This window comes from Mya arenaria, chromosome 14 (genome assembly GCF_026914265.1).
Source record: "Mya arenaria isolate MELC-2E11 chromosome 14, ASM2691426v1".
NCBI lineage: Eukaryota > Metazoa > Mollusca > Bivalvia > Myida > Myidae > Mya > Mya arenaria.
This window is the reverse complement of record NC_069135.1, coordinates 22,143,151-22,167,712: the sequence shown is the minus strand read 5'-3', so window position 1 is coordinate 22,167,712 and position 24,562 is coordinate 22,143,151. Positions and strand designations below refer to the sequence as shown.

The 24,562-nt window shown below is 33.4% G+C and overlaps 1 protein-coding gene across 2 annotated transcripts; it reads left to right on the top strand.

The window, feature by feature from the left end:
• The first annotated feature begins 185 nt into the window (after window positions 1-185).
• LOC128216613 (mitogen-activated protein kinase 14-like) lies at window positions 186-24,052 on the top strand. 2 transcript variants are annotated; one of them, XM_052923237.1, is made up of 12 exons: window positions 186-414; window positions 1,760-1,889; window positions 2,368-2,426; window positions 3,023-3,134; window positions 3,669-3,698; window positions 4,615-4,662; window positions 5,033-5,147; window positions 7,301-7,372; window positions 9,641-9,720; window positions 11,424-11,502; window positions 12,074-12,247; window positions 15,756-24,052. In XM_052923237.1, the coding sequence occupies exons 1-12, from the start codon at window positions 290-292 to the stop codon at window positions 15,818-15,820; spliced, it is 1,089 nt and encodes a 362-aa protein (XP_052779197.1). In that variant the 5' UTR covers window positions 186-289; the 3' UTR covers window positions 15,821-24,052. The 2 variants fall into 2 exon arrangements, with proteins under 2 accessions (XP_052779197.1, XP_052779198.1); XM_052923238.1 differs by lacking the exon at window positions 9,641-9,720 and adding an exon at window positions 7,936-8,015.
• Window positions 24,053-24,562: the final 510 nt, after the last annotated feature.

The window sequence follows — 24,562 nt, the reverse complement described above, 5'->3', positions numbered from 1 at the left end:
GCCTTTAAAGTGCTAGCTTTTTTACAAGCTAGAAAATCCCCTCAAAGGCTAACGGTAATGTCATTGGTTATCATTTCCATATTTAGCCAATCGAAAGCACTGACACAAAAGTCGACTGTATGCACACATTTCTGCGAAAACATGTCTAAATATACCTCATAACGGTAACCAGTCTAGGACAAATAACAGGAAGTGAAACAATCGTAAATTTCTACTCAGTTGTTGCAAAATTTTGCAAAGCCCTTTGTTTTATTTGTTATATCGGTGTATCAAAGCCTTGTATGCATAAATGGCGGGCAAAAAACCGCTTAAAGACGGGTTTTACCGGGTGGAGTTGAATAAAACCGACTGGGTGGTTCCAAATCGTTACCAATGCTTAACACCGGTTGGTGTTGGGGCCTATGGACAAGTTTGGTATGCACTTTGACTTAAATCACATTTGTTACTGTATAGTGACTGTGTATCAGTGTGTGAATGGCTTGGAACCTAATCTTTGGTTTGCTAACTCAGAATCCATGATAGTGGTCTGGTGTCCATTGGTTTGACCTCGTAACAGGCACACCTTTCCTCCATGTTTAATTGAACTGTTACAGGGGTTGCATAACAATTGCTAAGTAATTATAACAAAAAGATTATTGTTTACTGCGATTAATGACATAAACTAAGAAGAGAGTGGCCTTTTTTATTGTGGAGCTTAATCCTATGAACACAAGCATGTTGCCACTAAATTAGTCTAAAATAATAGACATGTATGTTATACAGGATTCTTCTAATCTCTAACGTCTAAAGAGTTTGTGCAAAAACAGGGGGGGGGGGTGAAAAATATTGAAATTGTATGTAGGGAAGTATTTTGTGTTTGAAATAATAAATAAAGGTTTATATTCATATTTTACCATGTAAGTGCAAAGATATTTTGCACAAAACAAGCTTAATACATGCATTAAAACACAGGATTTACCTATCCAATAAAACGAAACTTGACTTACACAGACAACAATTATGCCAATCGTAACATCTTGGCCATCTCCGACAAACTACTAAATAGATCTGGTAAATACAATTATAACAACCCGACCGTCTCTGAGGTGTTCGGATTGTTGTAAAACTGTGAACCGCAGATTTGCAGGTGCCTTTCCTGTTTATATATCGTTATGTTTTGACAGTATGAAATGAAAAAAAACACATCACACTCATTATTATTTGTTGGGTATTTATTTTTTGTGTACAGAACTTATAAAAAATAACATTATTTGGTAAAATTTCTTATTTTTATGATAATTTCTTGAAGCAATTAACTAAGGCTTTAACCCAGAATCACGATCGGAATAATTATCCACTTTTGGTACACAACAATTTGTACGTGAAGAATTTGCGATATCAAAACTCGCAAAAAACTTCCTGTCAACGTACAATTATTTGGATTAGTGGCCACTTCCACTAACTGGATGGCTGTTTCTTACAATGATATAGACGCTCACATCACAATATTTTCTTATTGACTTTTTATGTTTAAGTTCCTTTATGTTTCGTTTAAAATTATGAAGGTTTTTTTTGGCTTGGTGTATTTTTGTGGTTTAATGTTTTGTGTCTATTCATCTATTCTTTGACACAATTATGCACAATGCACATTTCTGTCTAATGATTTATGAAGTATTGGAAATCAGTAAGACAGTTTCTGTATCACCAATGGTGGTTATTTCATTTAAATCGAAAAAAATATCTTATTAAATTGTAATAACTTTTTGATATATTATTTCAGCTCTGCACTTGATACAAAAACTAACAGGAAGGTAGCAATAAAGAAACTGTCCAGGCCGTTCCAGTCGGCCATTCATGCCAAAAGAACATACAGAGAAATAAGAATGTTAAAGCATATGGTGCACGAAAATGTAAGTTGTGCGATTATATATTCTTCATCTTTCTATTCTATAAAAGTCATTCTTTTTAAAAAAATTTAGCTGTATGCCGTACATGTTGAAGTTACCAAACTGAGTGAATTTTCTACCAATTAACAAATATTTCATAATTGCATACTGGGCCTTTGAACCCTTCTTTGCCGTAGCAGATACCCAGTTACTTCCTCAAGGGCCACAATTTTCCCCAAAATAGCCTCTGAAATTCCCCATTTTACTTCTACCAAGATTTTTTTTACTCTACTACCAAGTTATTTATTGTTATATATTGAGAATCTCATAATTCATTAAAATAATGATGTTTCCTTCTGATACAGCTTTATTAAAAAAAATCTTCATTGTTACCAAAATGTTTGAAAAAATACTCTGAGAATTTTTCTCAGAAAATGGAAAAAAAACGTTCTTTTGAAATTTTATTTTGAAAAATGAACATTCTATCACTTTTCATTTCAAGGTAATCGGCCTTCTAGATGTGTTTACACCTACAGAAACATTTGATGAGTTCGATGAAGTGTAAGTTTATATTTTGAAGCATATTTATATAACATGTACTCAATCAGACTACTGATCTTTCTTGCCAACGTAAAGATCTGATGATGGGAAATTGAACTGTTTGGATTTTCAGTATTTTTAATTGATGTAATTGAAGGTACTGATGGTTTTTTCACTTAAATTAAAAAGAAACCTACATGAAGTTTGCACCAATTCTACACATTTTGGTAATAATACTGGCTGTCAAAAGTTTAGATAAATGTTTTTTGTAAAAAATATTGACAAAAGATCATAGCTCTGATAGGGGCTGATATGACAAATATCCAGATACAACTTATCAAAATTTGGTTCAATGAGGCAGTTTCAAAGGTGAAATATTTTATGATGTGCTCATTTATTTCAATAAAACAACTACAACTGAAACATTGTCTGTAATCTTGTTAGGAACACTGGTGAGCATATGTGTATCTGTGAAACTTCCAGAGAAATAAAGATTTCAAAGTAACAAAAATGACTTTGTTAATTTAAGCAAATTCTAAACAATTAGGCCGATATCATACATGTATGTGTTATTTGTACATGTACAATTTTGTTACATAACATTCTTTGTTTCTCAGTTACCTGGCCACAGCTCTGATGGGCGCGGATATGAACAATATAATCAAAACACAGAGACTCAGTGATGATCATGTACAGTTTCTAATATATCAGGTTCTACGTGCAATGAAGGTTTGTACATATACCATCTTACCTGAGTTGCCATTTAAGAAAACCTTTTATTTCACAAATTTTCAATTTTTTTAAAAAGTAAGCCTTATATAACTTTTCTGTTACAAATTTCCTTAGAATTGTATGAACTGGCAACCAAATGTATGCTTTATTTGACACATTACATTTTGTAGTTTTTAAAAATGAGGATTTAATTTATTTTTCAGGATTTTTTTTTACGCTGAATTTAAAGAGTGAAATGAGGTCGATTCAAGCCAAAATTCTGGCTATTCCCAAAGCAAAAACTATTTTTTCCAAATTTGAAATAAAATTCGAAGTGCAAGGGTACTATAGAATGAATTCTGTTTTTGATGACTTTTTTCCAATTCTGTTTCAGAATGATGTTGAAATTCATGTTTTGAAAATGAAATCAGATTTTATTGAATTTTTCTCACAATATTTCCCAGACATAATTATTTATTATCTCTTGTAGCATACTATCTACAATGAAAATTTGTAGTCAATATTGGTTATGTTTTCTTATTTCTATTTCAGTATATCCATTCTGCTGGCATTATTCATAGAGTAAGTTGGCTTGTATTTCTTCCATTCAGTCAAATATGAATATTTTATATTTGTGTAACTTGTACCATGTTCTTCAAAAAAGAACATTTTCACGTTAAATGCCTGGGAAAGGATTTTTTTGGTGAGAAATTATCTCACGGTGTTTGGGCAAGGAATGGGGCGGGATTTTCCATCAGATACAAACTAGGAGCCATTCTTAGAAATGGCCAGGGACAAAATTTGTATCAATTACATGCAAATATTAAAGCTGCACTCTCACAGATTGAATGTTTTTCCAACTTTTTTAATTTTTGTCTTGGAATTAGCAATTTTTTGCTTAAATATCTGCAAACCAGTGATGAAAGACTGTTGACAAAAGATCAAATCGCAGATTTTCATATTTCCATTCCAAATATAATTCTTTATGGCTTAAACAGTAACTTACTAACGGTTTAGGAAAAACTGCATAAAACATCAATTTTGTAGAGGAAATATAAAAATATGCGATCTGATCTTTTGTCATCAGTCATTTATCATTGATTTGCAGGTATTTATGCCAAAAATTGCTTTTTCCAAGACAAAAAATAAAGAAGTTGTAAAAATGGTAAATCTGTGAGAGTGCAGCTTTAACAAAGATTTTATTTACCTCTTTGAATACAGTTGGCACAATGAGTCCCCGAAAGTGAACCTATTCATATCACATGGGTTTTCCAGTCGCTGGAAAGTAATAAAAACAATTATATAAGAACATTGATGAAGCCAGAAAATAAATTGTAAATATACAAAATGAACTTGGGTCAATGAAAATTTCACTAAGTTACAAGTCACATACATGATAGAAATTTGGTACAGTACATGTATGTTATATGCTAATGTGTATGAAATCTGTTCATTCATAATTATAAATCTGGTCTTTTTGTTTACCTTTATTTTACAGGATTTAAAACCAAGCAATATAGCAGTGAATGAAGACTGTGAACTGAAGGTTTGTTTTAACATACGTCATACTTAATTTATGGGTTTATTTGAAGTGTTTTTGATATAACTGATATACTAAATCATTGTTTTTGATGGCAGAAGCCAAGATATAGCCTTGGTGGCTTTGGTGTCTGCTTAGTATAAAAACTTTTGATTGATAAGAATTTATTTTGCGTTTGTGAAGACAGTCGAAAGTTAATATGAATCACTCTTGAGTCTGTTTCCTGGGCAGAAACTGTGTCCCTGTTGGTATCGTACCCACAACCACACTCCTGTCTGATCCAATCAAACATGATTGAGTCTTTTAAACTATGTACACTTGAGTTCTCTTTCATTTATATAGAATTCCATGTATTTATTTTGCCGTAATCTTCCAGATATTAGACTTTGGCCTGGCGCGACACACAGATGACCAAATGACAGGTTACGTGGCCACAAGATGGTACCGCGCTCCGGAGATTATGTTGAACTGGATGCATTATAATCAAACAGGTTTGTACAATTTTGTAGTCATCAGTATTGCCTGAGACTTGTCATAGTTACAGAACCCACTACTGAGTTATTGAATTTATGCACCAGCACTTTAGGGCCAGTGTAAAAATTCAATTACAAGGGTAGTGAGAGATGCAAATTTATTGGGCAGTGTTGTCAGGGGCAATGTTACATGAAAAGTGTGCGTTATAAGTGAATAGACTTGTAATTTGTCCACTCTGTAATTATTGAACTGTTACGCCCTTTTTACTTGTCATCATTCCGATACATTATGAAAAAACAAATTAGCCTTTATAAATGAAACTTTTAATTGATAGCTATTTAACCACAGATTCCCCAGTTGAAAAAATGCCAAAATATTGCATATATTTATTTGTCGGTACCTTAATTATATGTTTTTTTGTCAAATGTGTTTAACATGGTAATGCATTAAAATTAAAAAAATAATTTTGGCATCAACCTTTATTGTGTACCTTTTTGTGCAGAGGTAAAAACAAACAAAATACTCTCAAACGTGGTATGAGTAAGTAAAAAAGTGCTATGTATGGTTAGTCTGATTTCTATTTTCATTCAAATGTAAATGTGACTGAGCAGGTCACATGGACCCTTCTAACCCCTTGCACTGTAGTAATTTTAAATCCAGATTTGAATAGAAAATAATTTTTATGCCCCCCTTCGAAGAAAAGGGGTATATTGCTTTGCACAGGCATGTCGGTCGGTCGGTCGGTCGGTCCGTCGGTAGACCAAAGCTTGTCCGAGTGATAACTCAACAATTCCTGGACATATGGTCATCAAACTTCACATGAAGGTTGAGTCTGACCAGTAGATGACCCCTATTGATTTTGGGGGTCAAAGGTCAAGGTCACAGTGACCTTTAATGGTAAAATAATTTTAAAGCTTGTCCGAGTGATAACTCAACTATGCCTGCACCCATGGCCCTCAAACTTGACATGGAGGTTGGGCCTGACCAGTAGATGACCCCTATTGTTTTGGGGGGTCAGCAGGCCAAAGGTCAAGGTCACAGTGACCTTGAATGGTAAAAGGTCGTCCGAGTGATAACTTGACAATGCCTGCACCCATGGCCCTCAAATTTGACTTGGAGGTTGGGCCTGACCAGTAGCTGACCCCTATTGTTTTTGGGGCTCATCGGGTCAAAGGTCAAGTTCACAGTGACCTTGAATGGTAAAAGGTTGTCCGAGTGATAATTCGACAATGCCTGCACCCATGGCCCTCATAACTGAATTGGAGGTTGGGCCTGACCAATAGAAGACCCCTATTGTTTTTGGGGGTCATCGGGCCAAAGGTCAAGGTCACAGTCACCTTGAATGGTTAAAGGTTTTCGGTGTGATAACTTGACAATGCCTGCACCCATGGCCCTCAAACTTGACTTGGAATTGGGCCTGACCAGGAGATGTCCCCTTTTGTTTTTGGGGGTCATCTGGCCAAAGGTCAAGGTCACAGTCACCTTGAATGGTAAAAGGTTGTCCGAGTGATAACTCGACAATGCCTGCACCCATGGCCCTCAAACTTGACTTGGAGAATTGGCCTGACCAGGAGATGACCCCTATGGTTTTTGGGGGTCATCTGGCTAAAGGTCAAGGTCACAGTGACCTGGAATGGTAAATATAATCCTGACAACATGGCGCTCAGGGGGGGCATAATGTTTGACAAACATCTCTTGTCGATATTTCTATCCTGCTACATTGTTTAAAAGGTTAGATATTACATGCATTTTATTTGAGGATTATACAAAAGAGACCATCTATTTTACATACATGTACTTGTATGCTTGAAATTGAGACACATAGTTGAGAATGTTTCAGTACCGGTAATACCCAGTACCTTAAAAAATCTTTAACCTTGGCCCTGTTGAAAACCTCCAAGATGTATGATGAAACTTGGTACATATGTTGCCTATACACATGAACAGCAAGGCCCATAAACTCTGGCAATAATAGTTGAGTTATGCCCTTGTAACACTTACAAAAACAGAAGTGTTGGTGTTCGTTCCGCAGCGCTCTTGTGTAGTTTATGCATGTATAGAGTAAGTTAAAATTATAAAATAGGGAGAAGTTTGACACTGTACTTCTTCCACAGAGTCTTCTTTAAGTTCGATGTCTATCATATGTTCATGTTTATACCTTGTTTTTCAGTGGATGTGTGGTCAATAGGCTGCATTATGGCGGAGATGCTGACTGGACGACCGCTTTTTCCTGGCACTGATCGTATCCTTTATTGTTTCATGATCATTGTTGGGTGGGGGGGGGGGGGGGGTGATAAGATTAAAGAATCTGAGCTGAGAATAAGCTGTCTAAAATATTTGTTCCTAATTATACGCAGTGATGTTTTGGCCTAACGCCTTTTTCAATGGAAATCTGTCATACCGTAATATAAAAGTATGCAAGAATGACACATGGTCTCTGGTTATTTGCCATTAAATAAAATGACAAACACTACACATTTTTGTTTGAGCTAAGCCTATCTATATTTTTTTTGGCCATAAATGCAGTAAGAACTTAATAAAGATTATGAGAAAGACTTAACATGGTTTGACCATGAAGAAATGGGTAGTTTAGTGAGAAAAAATGCTTATTTGTACATAACAGCCTGCTACTAGTATTAAGCTGGACTAAAAAAACTGGGAGAAATTTCTTGAAGATCTTTATTTTTTGGGTAGAAGAACTCCCTCAAAATACGAGGAAGCGTGACAATTTTTCTTTCGGTGTCTGTCTAGCTTGATTCCGGAGAAATGATTTTTATCATTTTCATTCCTTAATTGTTTCATAAGACATTGATCAGTTAACACGAATATTATCGCTAGTGGGTACTCCTCAAGATGCCTTACTTGACAAAATCAGTAGCAAAGAGGTAATTAATACGCTTGAGCTTTGATTAATTTAACAGGGGTGTGATTTTGTTTGAAAATCAGGGGCCTGATTCATTAGATCTTAGTCGTAAATTATCTTAGTGTTACAAGTCATAAATTAGTCAGTTTGCTTTATGAAGGTATGAAAAAGGCCAATATTAAAGTTGACAATACTGTTAAGGGAAAGACAACGAACTTCAGCCGTCAGTAATGTCCCCAAACGATTGAAGATTTTGTAGTTATGACAAAGATCATTAAATCATTCTTCAATGAAACAGGCTCCTGGAAATTGCTTATCAGGATTTTTCTTTTCTTTATCTCTCAAAATTTCCATTATTTGATAGAACACCGAAACGCCAAATCTATATTTAAATTAAAATGGTTTTGCTTTGATAGTGAAAGAACACACTTTAATAATGTTAACTTTTAGCAGAAAGATGTTACTGACCATGTTGGTGTGATTTTGGGTTCTAACATTTTTGTTGCTAACAACTTTTAATCACACCTCTGTTCGTGGAAAATACACTTATTTAATCCAGATATCCTGCTCTATAAAATAAAACCCTTATTTTACATCCCATCTCTCATACCTTGCACACATAGATACCTATCTTGTAGTCTTCCCCATTTTCTGCCTCACTCAAATAGCTTTAAATTACTTGGCTTACACCTATAAGCTCTGTTTTTCAGAAACAGTAGAGGTACTGGCATCGCCTTGGTGTTGTCACGGCATTGTCATTATGAAAACACTTCAACCTTGGCCTTAGCTTAATAAAACAGTCCAAATATTCAATTGAAACTTAGTATACATGCTGCCAGAGTCAATACTAATATGTTTATTAAGGCCAATAACTCTGATGTATAATCAACTTATGCCCCTTTTACGCAAACAACAACAAAATATGGACTTGGCTCTCTATGTGAATAATTTTGATGGCACAAATGTCAAATTCATTTATTTCAATTAGATCAACCTAAATTTGGAAAAAATATTAAATAAACTTTGTGTATTGACCTTTAATATTCAATGACAGTGTGAATGGATGCTTAAAGTTGGTCTTAAAAGTTTTCTAAACGATACACTTTTGTGTGCTTAACTCTTTGGCTGATTCATCCTTACAAATTATCTCTTTATATCGGCAACCAAGGAGCCTGAATTTTTTTCTAAAACGTATCCTAAAAACACTTGAGAAATCATTTTATTATAAGCAATAAAAAAGATGCACAATGTACAGGCCTGTTACAATCAAGATTTTAGTCTTAAAATGAAAAGATCTTGTGTCATAATTTCGTTATTTTACTAAATATTTGTGTATATTTAGCTTTAGACAGTAATGAAAATGAACACACTGTCAAGGAAATTTAAAAAGAAAATCTTGTTATGTTTATGTAGATTTAAGATTATTGAAGTTACGACTTAGATCCCAAAATGAAACAGGCCCCTGGATTGGACCACTGCGTATAAAACATTAAAAGGATGACTTTTGACTTCGCTTTGCATGCTTTTACTCAATTGTTCAATGTACATATACGCTGTTTTTCATGTATAATACCATATACAATGTAGGTTTGTATGGTATATGTTTATATAACATTTTATTTCGTTTTCTACCTTAACTGTGTAAAGATATTGATCAACTTACAAAAATACTAACTCTTGCGGGCTCGCCAAATGAACGACTTCTTTCCAAGATCAGTAGCGAGGAGGTACTTGTATAATTGGTGTTAATTGCAGGGCCATCTTATCAATGAATGTACAGCAAAATATCGTCAGATTAAAGGCCATGATTACAGACTCATTCTAATCGGAGTCAGAAAAGCACTTTTATTATATATCTTTCTTTTTTTTCATTTTTTATGAAAATATGGTTAAGTAATTGAGCAAGATTACCAAATAATAAACATCATCAATACTCGACTAGAAAACTAGAAAGAGTTACAGTAAAATAAAGATTTGCAGTTTGGCCGCTTGAGTGAAAATTCAGACTAGAGACAGTTTGTAATCCTGGCCCTTTGGCCTATGAATATGAACAGTCTCAAGTCTGAGTTTAGACTAAAGGCTCAAAACTGCATATCATTATTTTATTGTTACTTTTCAACCTTTTCTCTAGCAGACCATCGACTGTAAACACTGCTGAATTACCGTCATAAGTGAAAAATTTACTAATATTCAAAAAAAAATTGAAGAGGAATGGGAAAAGAATAATTTGTTATCATTTAGTACTGTTTTTCTGTGTTTGAGTGTAGACTCTGAATTATTACTATTATGACTATTCGTTATTATGGGCCAAGGAATGTGTGATATGAAAGTTTATAATTTTGATTGAAAGCTTTACTTTCAAATTAAGATAATCTTTATCTTAAGTTTTCATTCTTAGAAGTTGTTATGGAATATATACCATTATAGGGCAGGGATACTGATTTGTAAAAGTGAGCGCAGGGTTCCATCGTTGATAAGATGGTCCCATTGTCCATGTTCCATAACTTTAATCATGTCTTTAACCTTTGTCACAGGTCTTGTGATGAATTCCATTTTTTTAAGCTTAACTATTTGTATTTACAGTAATATTTTTTAGGGGGGTGTTAACCTTGGTAACTAACAGTTTAAGAAAAATGAAAATTTTCATTTTGGGGAAAAAAATTGAATCTTTAATGAAACTAATATAAAACCTTTGTTTAATACGCAAGCTAGAAATTTATTTCTACCTCAATTTCCTCATTCTATCCAGATTTTTGTATTCTTTTATGTTCAAGGAATGTTTTTAGCTTGTTTCTTTTTGAATAAAAGTTGAGGCATTGTTATAGCCTTAGTGGCATTAGCTGTGGCGGCATTGTTGTGCAAAAGTTTTAATGTTGGCTATAAGTAAACAAATGTTCCAGCTATTAAAACAAAACTTTGGACATATACTCATGTCACCAATGTTTGAATGACCAAATTTAAACAGATCAGCATTGATGTCCGCTATATGAGAAAATTTAACAAGTAATATATGATAGTATAATTATACTTGTGTGAAAGGTTTAAGGATCTTCCTTTTACTTAGGCTTTAATTTCTAGGCTTTAATTTCTTTTGTTTGTTTCAGGTAACTCGACCTTATCTATAAAAGCCCTTGTCCCTAGTAATTAAAAAAAAAAAAAAACGGTCTTCCCACCTTAAATGTAATTTGAAACATCAACTGTCATTAATTTTTGAAAGATTAAAGCTCCATAAAAACAGCATTATATGAGTGATATTTGCAAGAAATATTGCTATTTGCAAGGATATGATCTTGACATAATGTTTATTTGAACAAAAGCTCTCTTCCTACCCTACCTAGTTATTTTTGGGATGTTACCATAAACAAACATTTTTAATGCCTTATCATAATAGTTGCTGTTTTCTTTATTTAATTGGTGTTTTATTTTTCAGGCGAGAAATTATATTCAGCAACTGCCAAAGTGGGAAAAGAAAGATTTCAAGAAAGTTTTTGAAGGAGCAAATCCAATGGGTAAGTTCCCCTGTCCTTCCTAGAAATTAAGTGCAAGTTATCTGTAAGTAATACACAAAAAATTATTTATAAATCAAGTCTATAAACTCATTTATCTCAAAATATGTTCACAAATGAGAAGTTTGGTTGAGTGGTCTTCAGACTGGTTAAAGGGACTCGGTTACAGATTTTATGAAGTACGAGTATGAAACAGTGTAACAGATTAACATGAAGAATAGAACACATGTTACCAGTGACAATATGCACATTTATAGCAAGGTCACTAACTCTAACTAAAATATAAAAGTAGAAATTATGACCATCATGGGCTGAGCCTGTAAATGTTTTTGGATTTCTGTAGTACAAAAATCTTATGTTGGACATGTGTACAGTGTAAGAGACAAACATTTAACATATAACACAATTCATGTAACCAGTGAGAGTATGCATATTGGTAACAAGGACCATAACTCTGTCAAATATATTTGTTGAGTAATGCCCCATTATTGACTGAGAAAAACAGACGTGCATTGGCATGTGCTTATGTTGCTGTTTTTTTCATGTTTTTATTGAAATTATGTTGATATTTCAGCCATAGATCTGTTGGAGAGAATGCTGGACCTGGACGCAGACACGCGCATTACAGCCGAGCAGGCACTCGCCCACCCGTACCTTAGCCAATATGCCGATCCTTCTGACGAACCCACTGCGCCAAAATATGACGAGTCCTTCGAGTCAATGGAGTATTCTATACCTGAATGGAGAAGTATGTGTGATTTATTGAATGTCTGAATAAGGTTGCTACTATAGCTTGTTTAAGAAAAACTTTAAAATCTAGTCGTTGATTGATTGTCATTTTAAGGAATTCAACCCACATACGTGTGAAATTTGGATCCCTGGTGACCCCATATTTTGAGTGAAGGAAAAGGAAATGTAAAAAATTATCCGAGAACATTATAACATAACAAAAAGTATGGCTTTCAAAAATAGCAAAATGGGTCGTATGTTTACTTAATCTGATTTCTGAACCGAGTTATCAGCATGATTGAAAATATGAAAGCTGAAATACAGTTTTGCTATAAAAAGACATCTTGAATTTTCATCTTTTGGCATAGCAAATATAGGTTCCAACCTCCCCTAAATTCAGCACTGACCCCAAAAATATTATTGCCACTGGACAGTCTTTTACTTACTGTTGATCTTTTATTCCTGTTTGGTAGTTTCTTTTATCAGCAAGAAATATGTATGTATGATTTTTATAGAGCACCTCACAAGAAATGATGAGGCTTTAAGGGCGGGAATGAATAAATGTTATAACAACATTTTGAAGCTTAAATGGAAATATAATCTGTAAGTGAAATTGGAAACCAACAATATTTTTTCTTGTCCTAAGGCCACACCAAACTGTTGTCTCATTGCACAATTTGTTTTTAGCTCACCTGTCACTTTGTGACAAGGTGAGCTTTTGTGATCGCCTTTTGTCCGGCGTGCGTAGTGCGTCGTCTGTCAACAATTTACTTAAAAGACATCTCCTCCTTAACTGCTGGGCCAATATTAATAAAACTTCATAGGGATGTTCCTTGGGTGGTCTTCTATCAAAGTTGTTCAAAGAATTCAATTCCATGCAGAACTCTGGTTGCCATGGCAACCAAAAGGAAAAACTTTAAAAATCTTCTTCTCCCAAACCACAAGGCTTAGGCCGTTGATATATGGTAGGTAGGATCACCAAATGGTCCTCTACCAAGATTGTTCAAATTATGGCCCTTGGGTCAAAATTGGCCCCGCCCCAGGGGGTCATGGGTTTTCTCTATATGTTTATAGTGAAAACTTCAAAAATCTTCTCCTCTGAACTTACTTGGACTAGAGCTTAGATATTTGGCATGATTCATCGTCTAGTGGACCTTTACAAAGATTGTTCAATTTATGGCCTTGGGGTCAAAATTGGCCCCACCCCCTTGGGGGGTCATGGGTTTTCTTTATATGTTTATAGTGAAAACTTCAAAAATCTTCTCCTTTGAACTTACTTGGACTAGAGCTTAGATATTTGGCATGATTCATCGTCTAGTGGACCTTTACAAAGATTGTTCAAGTTATGGCTTTGGGGGCCAAAATTGGCCCCGCCCCGGGGGGTCATGGGTTTTCTCTATATGTTTATAGTGAAAACTTCAAAAATCTTCTCCTTTGAACTTACTTGGACTAGAGCTTAGATATTTGGCATGATTCATCGTCTAGTGGACCTCTACAAAGATTGTTCAAATTATGGCCTTGGGGTCAAAATTGGCCCCGCCCCGGGGGGTCATGGGTATACTTAATATGTTTATAGTTAAAACTTCAAAAATCTTCTCCTCTTAACTTACTTGGACTAGAGATTAGATATTTGGCATGATTCATCGTCTAGTGGACCTTTACAAAGATTGTTCAAATTATGGCCTTGGGGTCAAAATTGGCCCCGCTCCGGGGGGTCATGGGTTTTCTATATATGTTTATAGTAAAAAAAATCAAAAATCACCTCTGAACTTACGTTGCTTAGAGCTTAGATATTTGGCATGATTCATCGTCTAGTGGAGCTCTACAAAATTTGTTCAAATTATGGCCGTGGGGTCAAAATTGGCGACACACCGGGGTTGATGGGTTTTCTCTATATGTGTTATAGTGAAAACTTAAAAAATCTTCTCAAAACTCACAAAGACAAGTAACGTCTTAATTTAAACTGGATAACATATTTAGTACACATACCAATTTTCAATATGGGCCACATACAACAATTAAAAAACAATATACATATATAGATACACACGTAAAATCAAGTAGTGACAAGAGCTTAGATATTTGGCATGATATATCATCTAGTTGACTTGTACCAATATTGTTCAATCTTTGGCCCTGGGGTCAAAAAATGGCCCCACCCAGGCGGTCATGGGTTTCCTTATATATGTATATGATGAAAACTTAAAAAATCTTCTTCTCCTAAACCAAAAGGCGAAGGCATTAGATATTTGGTATGAAGCATCGTTTATTGGACCACTATTAAGGTTGTTCAAACTTTAGCCCTGGGGTCAAAATTGGCCACGCCCCGTGTTCATAGGCTTAGGTTTTCAATATTTGTATATAATAGAAGCATAAAAAAAAGATTCTCTCCGAATTCACAAGGACTAGAGCTATTTGGCATAATACATCATTAAGTGGACCTCTACCTTTATTGTCCAAACTTTGGCATTGGGGTAAAAAATGACCCAGACTTCTAAAAAACCTTAACTACTTTGAACCATCCAGATTTCTTATCAAACCAATGTGCAATATATGACAGGTGAGCGATTCAGGGCCATTTGGCCCTCTTGTTTAATTAATTAAAAAAAAATGTACAGGTAGTTTCATTTTTTTCAAGCAACTGCTCACTAGTTTTCACCAAAATATCAAATAATGACAAGAAAACCACTTTCTTTCTGTCTCAGACAAGTCCCGGGAAACTAAAATAGTTAGTAAATGAATACATGTGGGGTATATGCTTCAATTACGCCCAGAAGGGAAAATAAAAGAATACTTTAAAAAATGACATTCATAAATGAAAAATTGAAATTTATTGCGCCCGCTCACTTCATTTATTTTGGCGAAAATCCATTGATTTGAGGTGAGGATTAAGAAAATATTTTCTCCCACCTCAGATAAGTAGATCCAATTATTTAAACATGCTAGATATTCTTTTCTTGCCCATGGGTGAAGATAAAATGCCCGTATGGAACTCCTTTTTAACGGTCACCACATTATAATAATCTCCCTTGTTGAAGACAGTCGTCAGTAGCATCAAGGAAATCTTGTCTTATGGTAATATTTAGAACGCTAATTAATTATTTCTCGCTTCAAATGTCACCATAAAACAGTTTTCACACACCATTCAAGAAAAAATGCTTCATTTTCCTTAGAACTATTTAAAAAGACCGATTTGACTATTAACATTAACTGGATCACTGCGCAAGTATCCATGACAACCACGTGCTATCGCATATCCATAAGCAATTATTTTCACTAAGCACAAAAGATTTCCAGCAAAAAATACATTTTTAATTAATTTTGTTTAACTGAGGTGGGAGAAAAAGCATCTACCATAGCCGCTCGTGTAAGATAGTTTCATCCCGACCCTCCTGCACGGTGTTTTGTGGAAACTCTGTAAACTTCGTTTCCGCAAAACACCCTACACTCGGGTCGGAATGAACCTATCTTACACTCTCGGCCATGGAAGATACTTATAATATTAATTTTGTCATTGTTTTTTGCAGAGCTAGTCTACGAAGAAGTGATTTCCTTTGTTCAACCTGCTGGGGAGGGCATGGAAACTGCATAAAATTTTGTTCAGTTCAAACAGTAGCAGTCAGCAATTAGTAGAGTAGCAGACAACAATTTCTGGAGTAGCAGACAACAGTTACTAGAGAATGCTGCTGATAGTGTTTCATCTGAATGTTATTTTTCTGTGCAAATGTGTAAGATGCCATATCTTGACAAAATAAGGTATCTGGTCTACAATTAGTTGAATTTTGGATGCATGCGGCCTGGACATATTGGTTTGGTCAATGGTTTGTTATGAAAAGAAAGAAAATGAAAAAAAACTAGACTATAAAATATTTCTAACAACCTTTTTATGTTGAAAGATTGCAAAATTGACCAGTTGATGTCTGATGTCATTTGAAATAAAGAACAAAAACATTAATCATTATCAATTATGTTAATTTTCTTCGGTCAATATTTTTTACATACCGTATTAGAATTAAGTAAGAAAACGCCTTTCAAATGATACCAATATTATATGGGGACACCAGGCATAAACATTTAACATAACGATCAATTACATGATCAAACAAAACTCGCATTGTGCATCAGATACCTTAAGTCAATATCTATGAAAATGTATAAACAGGCTATAACACTGTTGTCAGAGTGCTATACCTCAATGAAAATTGATTCTAACTGTGAGAATGATTTCTACTGTGAAAATGGTTGATGGTAGAGGAGTACGAGTTCTGTTACTTAGCTTTAAAGAGTGCCACATAATTTTTAGAACTGCATATGCATAATTGTATAGTTTTTCATTGATAGGGAATTATCATCAAATGGAATACTGGAATGTTCGTAGTATATGTTAGTTTCAACATAAAGGTGCTAAAAATTATAAAATTAAAAAAAAAGATACACTCTTTCATTTTGTGTTAGTGAGATTGCGAGGTAAATGTTCCAATTATTAAATATAGTTGTTCTTGTAATGAAGTTGTTAATGATAGATCAAGCTGTACAAAGTCATTATGTTTGAGATATTTATGAAAAAGCCAATGTTTTTCACTATTCATTGTAGATTACAATATGGTTAAAACATTTCTGATTTCTTAAAAAAATAAAATTGTATTGTGCTATTTTTTTACTATTGTTTGTAGAAATAGAAAACTTAATTGTTCATTTAAATTCTGCATCATTTTTTTAAATATATTTTATACACCTGTTTAACAAATTGGACTTATTATGGAAATACCCATTTTGGTCAGACAGAGTCAGTAAAGTTGTCCGCTTACACATCCATTATTTCATTTAATGATTACCAAACTTGGTGGAAATATTTTATAAGCATAATATCGGACAAAATTCACCTATATAATGTTCCAAATCTTGAATAGAAATTGATAACAAAGTGTGCTGACATTTTATCTCAGTTAAGTTTGATATCGTCATCTTTGAATTGTCTGTAATTGATTTTGATGGCATCATTTACAGGTGTAATTCTCCACTCTTATTGATTTAGATAGCGGCCATAATTGAGTTTCTAACACTCTTGTTTCAGACACTCTTGTGTCAACTATTATGAAAATGTATAAAAATTACATTATTACATAAATGTGTAGAATGTAATTTTTTCATCCTAAAAAAAAATCATTGAGATTTAGGACGTCATTTCTTACTGTCAAAATATAAAATACTTACAAAATTATCTCACACTTCTATGACTATTTTCTTGATATCATCTGTAATTTGATCACCTCTTGAATACTGATCAATGATCATTATGACATTATGATATAATTTCTGCAAAGTTTGTCAGAATTATATATTTCCTTACATCCGATGCTATATACAAATCATAACTTTGTTTTGTATTTTCATTTGACATTCGCATAATTTGACAAATTATTTGTTTGGACACTTGTTAAGGATTACCTCACTTTACTGTTATTTCATTTTTTATACTAGTTTAATCTGGCACCAGATTCGAAACTACTTAAGCATAGCAGGTTTAAGTATCTTATATTATTGAGCGAAATTACTTCCTAATGCTGGATCTTACATAACAAAAAGCAGTTACGGTTATCGAAACTTCTCATATAAGTTTCTTTAAAAATCTCAAAATTCTTTTAAATGGGAAATTTCTACGATTAAGGCAGTGTTGTTTGTTTACACTGTGACACATGATTGTAATAGTTAGCTAAAGGTGTTGGCACATAATGCTTGTGTAATTAATATTCCATGGTTTACAATAACCTTTGCCTTTTTCATGATTCAATAAAATTCACAAGTCAAGACAAAAAACTAATTTTCACATTTTTTCACTGCGTCCAATCTATGGTATTACGTTTTTTACCTGTTTTGTTTTGTCTGTGTCCTAATAAACGTAGCGTTCTAGACCCAGGGTATTTTGGTAAACAGAAACGAACATAGTGAGCTTAGCTTGATCCTGTAACAAGGGACTTGAGTGTGTTCCAGAAATTTGGACCTCAAGGTTCATTGCTTTAACTTTTAGCTTTCAAGTTGTTACACTGGTGGACTGTTTGCAGAGAGCTTTCCTTGTCTAGAATTTTGCTGCATCACGGAAAGCACTTTTTTTTATTCTAATCTTTGCATTAAAAATCTGCATCTAAAATGAACTTTAAAAACCATATTCATGGATTTTCAGGAGGTGTAGCCTAATCTTTACGTCTTTTTTTTGTTTGTCAATTTTGTCACCAAAGGTGCTTTTTAAAACACATGATGTGAAGTTATTGCCTAGTAAGGAGGGCTCTCATGTGGTACTGCATTCTGCCTACAAAACTCTAGCTACACTTAGTAGGCTTTACGCTGGTTCCTTGAACTGCTTGTTGTGAAGTTTGTTAACATACCCATCTGAAGTACACAACATAGTTCTAAATGGAATCTGTATATAATATTTCTGTAGAACATTCGTGTAATGGGATTTAGTTCATGCCAATCTATTGAAATACTTAAAATGGCACTTAAAATTTAGATGCTTGATAATTACCTTCTATAATTATGAATATATTGAATCGAAGTCCAGATACAGTTGTTTGACCAGGGTTATTACATGACCAGTTTACCTCTTAAATGGTTTAACAGTTATGAATAATTATAACAGGGTGATTCAACATCATGTCAGTTGGTTTTCTGACATATTACTTACAAAGAATTTTTTGTTTCCATTTTTTTAATCTTAATATTTCTAATATGTATTTTTTTGATACCTTGACCTGTCATATTTACATGCCCATAGTTTTTGTAAATTTAATTGAAATAGTCTTTCTATTTTCAGAAGTGTTTTTTTTTTTTCAAAATCGTGTAATAAAACAGTCTAGACTTTTTTTCGGGAATACCCAACATTTTCTTGATTCCGCCGAATTAAAGATTAGGATAAGAGTTGAGAATGTTATTGTCCGTGTTCAGGGATAATCTATTCATCACAAAGCAATATTTGTGTCATTATCATGATGTATGCATATTCATGTGTATTAAAACCCTTTTCTTCATAGATATGCCTTTTAACTTTTGTATACAAAGCATCATGAAGATGCATTTTTACTTTAGAGATATATTACAAGGGAATTAACTAGGGGTGCCTGATGTGGCCACTTCTCTATGAAAGAAAGGGTTAAAGCCGTCTGGAAGGTTTCTACTGCCTTGTTGGTTAAGTTTACTTTTTAAGTTTTAGCTTACCTGTTTTCCAAAGAAAAAATGTTCAGTTATTGTTGCAGCCTTGGTGTCTCTGTGTGGTCTTCTCAAAGCCAATGTTCTAACCTTGGCAAAAACTAAATAAATCAATTTAGATACTGTGAAATCATTAATGTTCGTGGGGCATTAATGTTCGTGGTTTTCGTGGGTTAGGTGATCCACGAATTCAAGATCCCACGAAATATAAACCCTTTATTCACTTTTTCAATTGCCTTGTTACGTACATACTCTAGTATATTATTTACAGAGGTCGCAGTATACAGTGTTAAAACCTGTCTCACTGTATAACTTACGATCATTATTCTGTTAATATATTATAACTGCCTTTATCAAATAATGAACCAAATCAATTTAATGTGTTTTATGCAGCAAATGACAGTTATAAGCACGTGTGCTGTTAATGAAAATCTCCAAGTTTACAAGATGTGCGTGATGAGTGTCTGTACTCGATTTTTTTATTTAATGATATAATTAATCGATTACTAGTACATTGAAGGTTACTAAGCACCGAACGTGACAATATACGCACCTTTTCGGTGTTTTCACAGTTTGCAAAATTCTTAATTAGCATTAAATGGCTTCCCCTATCTGTATTTATGATCAGGGTACATCTTCTTTTATTACCTTTATTCCCAATTAAATCGATAAGTGACATGGGTATATGCACTAATTGGCATGTCGTACCACATTAGCGAGTGTCATAAACCGAGTGACGTAGAAGACGGAAATCACGGGCCAGCGCGTGGATATTATGCAGACGATCTAGGACGATCGCATCTTCGATTTTTTTTTTTCAAAAATGAAAATCCACGAATTTAAGTACCCACGAAATTGTTTTTTTTTCGGCAAACCACGAAATTTCATGCCCACGAACATTTATGATTTCACAGTATTCCAATGAAACTTGGAACTCATGTTGCCAGAGGCAATACTTATATGGTTAGCAAGACCGAAAACTTAAGCTTTTATAATTGAAGAGTTTCGCCCTTGGGTGGACAGTTAAAACAACAGACCAGTGTTGATGTTCTCTGTGGGGTCCACTTGTTCGTACTTCATTTCACTTGGATTTTTTCAATTCTTATCAGTTTATTTGGCATTTTTGCTAACATATCATTTCTTGACTGTTCAAAAATGTCTTTCTCTTTGTGTAAATGCTTGTAGAATGGGTTTTAACATTTTATGACATGTTGATTTTTTATGATTTTTTGTATCATTTGTATTTTTTGTATCATTTGTTTTTCAATGGCATTAGGCTATATGGTTTCTTCTCGTATACCTGCGAATAATTTATCATACAATGTTAAGCCTGTTTAATACAGCTCAACTGAATAATTAATGTTTAGCATTATAACAAAAATGATAATGTAATCATTTATGTTTTATATTCAGTTAAATCTGGTTATGAAGATTATGCCTTAAGGGTTCTGACTGTTCAAGCCTGATTTATTTAAGATTTATCAAGAAATTAGCCTAAGTACATATATTTCAAATATTTGGTTAATTAACTCAACTGCAGGTAGCTTATTTTGACTTTACTTTATCAAGTTTTATATAATAGAAGTTCTTAGAGGACAATATCATTCCTCTTTCCATGTGATAGTGTACCTGGTATTTAAATGATGATATGTTTTTTGGGTTTTATGCAAAACATTTTGATACATTCAATTTTTGGTGTGTAAGATCAGTCTTATTGATACATGTAGTGCTAAATTAGTTGTGAAAAATCTGGCAGCTAAGAATAAAATAATGTATAAAATGATAAAGACTTTATGATTAATCATTAGGTAAACAGACTTTAAATGTGCCTGTCCGATTGTAAAATTCTGTGTAATACTCAGCTGCAGATAGCTATTTGTTTAAAGTTAATCGTACGTACATAAGTATTTTTGTAATGTGTAATGTTTACATTGGCTTCAATCAATCAAGTGTAATGACGATTGTTAATTTGACTGGCACATTAAAGATGAAACATACATGTATTTTTCCTATACCATAGGCTAGATTCTGATCGTAGAACTTTTCTTATTTAAAAACACTGGACATTACAGATTTACATTTGCACAATAAACCACAACACTCCAAACAAAATCAAAAGTGGTAGCATTTTCCAAAATTCGAAATGATAGTTCACCTTTGATTTGGTCAGAACAGTGGATCCTGAAATGGTTGTAATTTGACTGTAGTAATGATACACCCTTATAACAATTGGTATTCATACTGATGTAAACAATTGCTTTGACTTTGGATTGTAATTGGTTCATTTTAAAGCCAATTTACCCATTATGTCCCTTTATGTAGCTCTGACTGTATTATACAGTATAGGTTTACCAAACTGGTGCCAACATTACTTAATGATGTGGTAGCACACTGATGTATGACATTTTATGATAAAAATAATCACATTTTTTTTCAAAACTTACCAAATCACAATATAAAATCATATATTACATATCTTATTTGTCAGAGCAAGTAGTATGACAACGTGTACAGCGTCAAGCAGAAATGAGTCGGCTATCCTTGGCATCCAATCAAATATGTTTTACAGAAGAAAGAAACATAATACCGTTGCCTGGAAAAAAAGAGCAACATTGCGCCATAGGCAATGCCATTCTTTTTAAGATAAAAAACTTGATATTTGTTACTTATATCATTTTTACGGTAAGACTTATTTCTGCGGGTTGCCACTCATGTCCAGTTTTGTAAGTGGTACGGAATATATCCATATTTGGTTACTGTAATTGACTAAAAGAAAATATCACTGTACACACAAAAGCAATTAATGTATATAACATATATTCTTAGCTCCACTGGCCTCGGGCCAGAAGAGTTTCTACAATGGCATGTTGTCCAGCGTCAGTAAACAGTTGCTTGTGAATGGGATACACTCTTCAATCTTGATTGCATCTCAATTAAACTTATACAGTAGGTAGATATCCATATGTGCTTGGTTCCATTTGTTAAACCAGCCAGATTTGCCCATGCATGACTGGATTATGGCCCTCAAAATGTTGCAGCCCTAGCGAAAGTATACTCTAAGGGAGGCAACTTTTACAGAGTTGTGTTTTCTAGTTTTTATCTCCCTTTGGCCCTTGTAAACCATTTTGTTCACTGATAACTTAACATTGAAAGCAGGTTCAGTAAATTGCCTATTAGTAGTATTTACATGCTAAAGATAAAAATTATCAAAAATGTCATGCCAGTAGGCCCTCATGGTTGGCTCCAGCCTCTTAATTTTGAATTTTACATGTTTGTATCCAAGAATTGGTAATTCATCTTCACAATATAATCTACATGTGTTTATGTGAAACAATCTAAAGGCATTGTTTAAAGAGATTATGATAAAATTATGTCACACGTAGCGCTGTATTTCGTGCTAGGTGTATCACATATCTCATCTCATCAATCTGTTAGTTCATCATCTTGTAGTAAAGTTTGCATTTCTGCTTCAGGAAAATATCATTTAATGATGCATGATTTTGTTTTGGTATGTACATGTTTGCTTTGTTAGTTAGGCTAAGATGAGATAATATCTAGTTTGTCAGGCAAATTCTTTTTTAAATAAGCATGGATTTTATTCAACTTCACTTATTGTTTTCATTAGGTATTGATTTTTTTACTTATTCATTTTTGAATGTTGAATATAAGTAAAGGTGACTTTTGTAAGTTATTCTATATATAATAATAGTCGTTCATCAAGTATAAACATTTCTAAATATGTTGTCTTAAGTTAATAACTTTGGAGTAAAACTGTTGTAAAATTTTATTTTAAGAATTAAGAATAATGGAAAATTTAATTTTTAAGAATTAAAAAATAATGGAAAATTTTATTTTTAGAATGAAAAATAATGATAGCTCCAGTAGAAGTATTTTTAAAAAAAAGAAGCGTGCCTGAAAAACTAAAAATTATGTTTGTAAGGCCTTAGTTTGGAATGAATCATAGAGCTATATCTGAAAGATGCTGTTCATTACTTATTCACACCATGCTCTAGTGATTTGTCCAAAAAAAATCTGTAGTTTGTCAATATTTCCTGGTTTGGAAAACTGGAGGGTATTAAATGTTGAAACATATGACTATAAACACTTTCATCTAATAAATGATATAAGATTATTGCGGATACTTTTTTTAGCGACATTTTGTATGAAGGTTGCCATTTCGAAAAATTATTTTTGTTTTCATCAGTCAAAATTTTGTTTTGTAAATGCAGCAACTGACATCATCCGTGATATGTAGATTGGTTGTGTACATTTTAATTTGATAGGCAATTAATTCATCTGTCTTTGAAGTTTAAAAAAAGCCGATTGCATTTGCAGTCATAGTGCATCTACATCACAACTCGAAGTCACCTTAATCATACAAGTCTTTGAAATCAGTTAGCACATGTTAAAGACTGTTCATATGTAGTGATTTATTAATATCTCTATTTGTATTTCCAAATCATTCAATGTTGTATGTTTTGTATAAAAGCAATAGTTTATTTGTTGTTACCAATTTAGTGTAGATTTATATAACTTAGGTAAATAATCCATGTTATGCAATTATAATGTATCTTCATTCAATGTAAATTCCATGCATAAGTAAATAAACATTTAAATGTAATTTTCTGATTCTTATTTCTATTAACTTTACTGACCTAAGGTGATAAAGTCTTCAGTTTCTATTGTACAATGTATCTTGATCAAACTCCTACAGTATAAAGATATCCATGAGACCCCTATCCCTGTCTTTAACCAGCCAGATCTGCCCAAGCACTGCTGGATTATGGCCCTTGAAATTATCAAAATTGCTATTAGCCAAGTGCAAAATTACAATCTAAGAGAGACAACCTATACTCAGAAAGTGCAGTTTCTTTTTTGTTATTCACTCTTGCCATTCTAAGAGATGAAAATTCCAGTCTAAGAGAACATGAACTCAGAAAGTGCAGTTGCTTTTCTTATACACTCCCTTGCCACTGTCAGAGATGAAAATTACAGCCTAAGAGAGACAACCTGTACTTAGAGAGCGCAGTTGGTTTTCTCCCTTTCCTTTGTCATAAAGAGCCGATTTGTTTTTTATGAGAACTCAATTATTACCAGATGTTTACTAAACTTATAGAATTGTTAGATACTG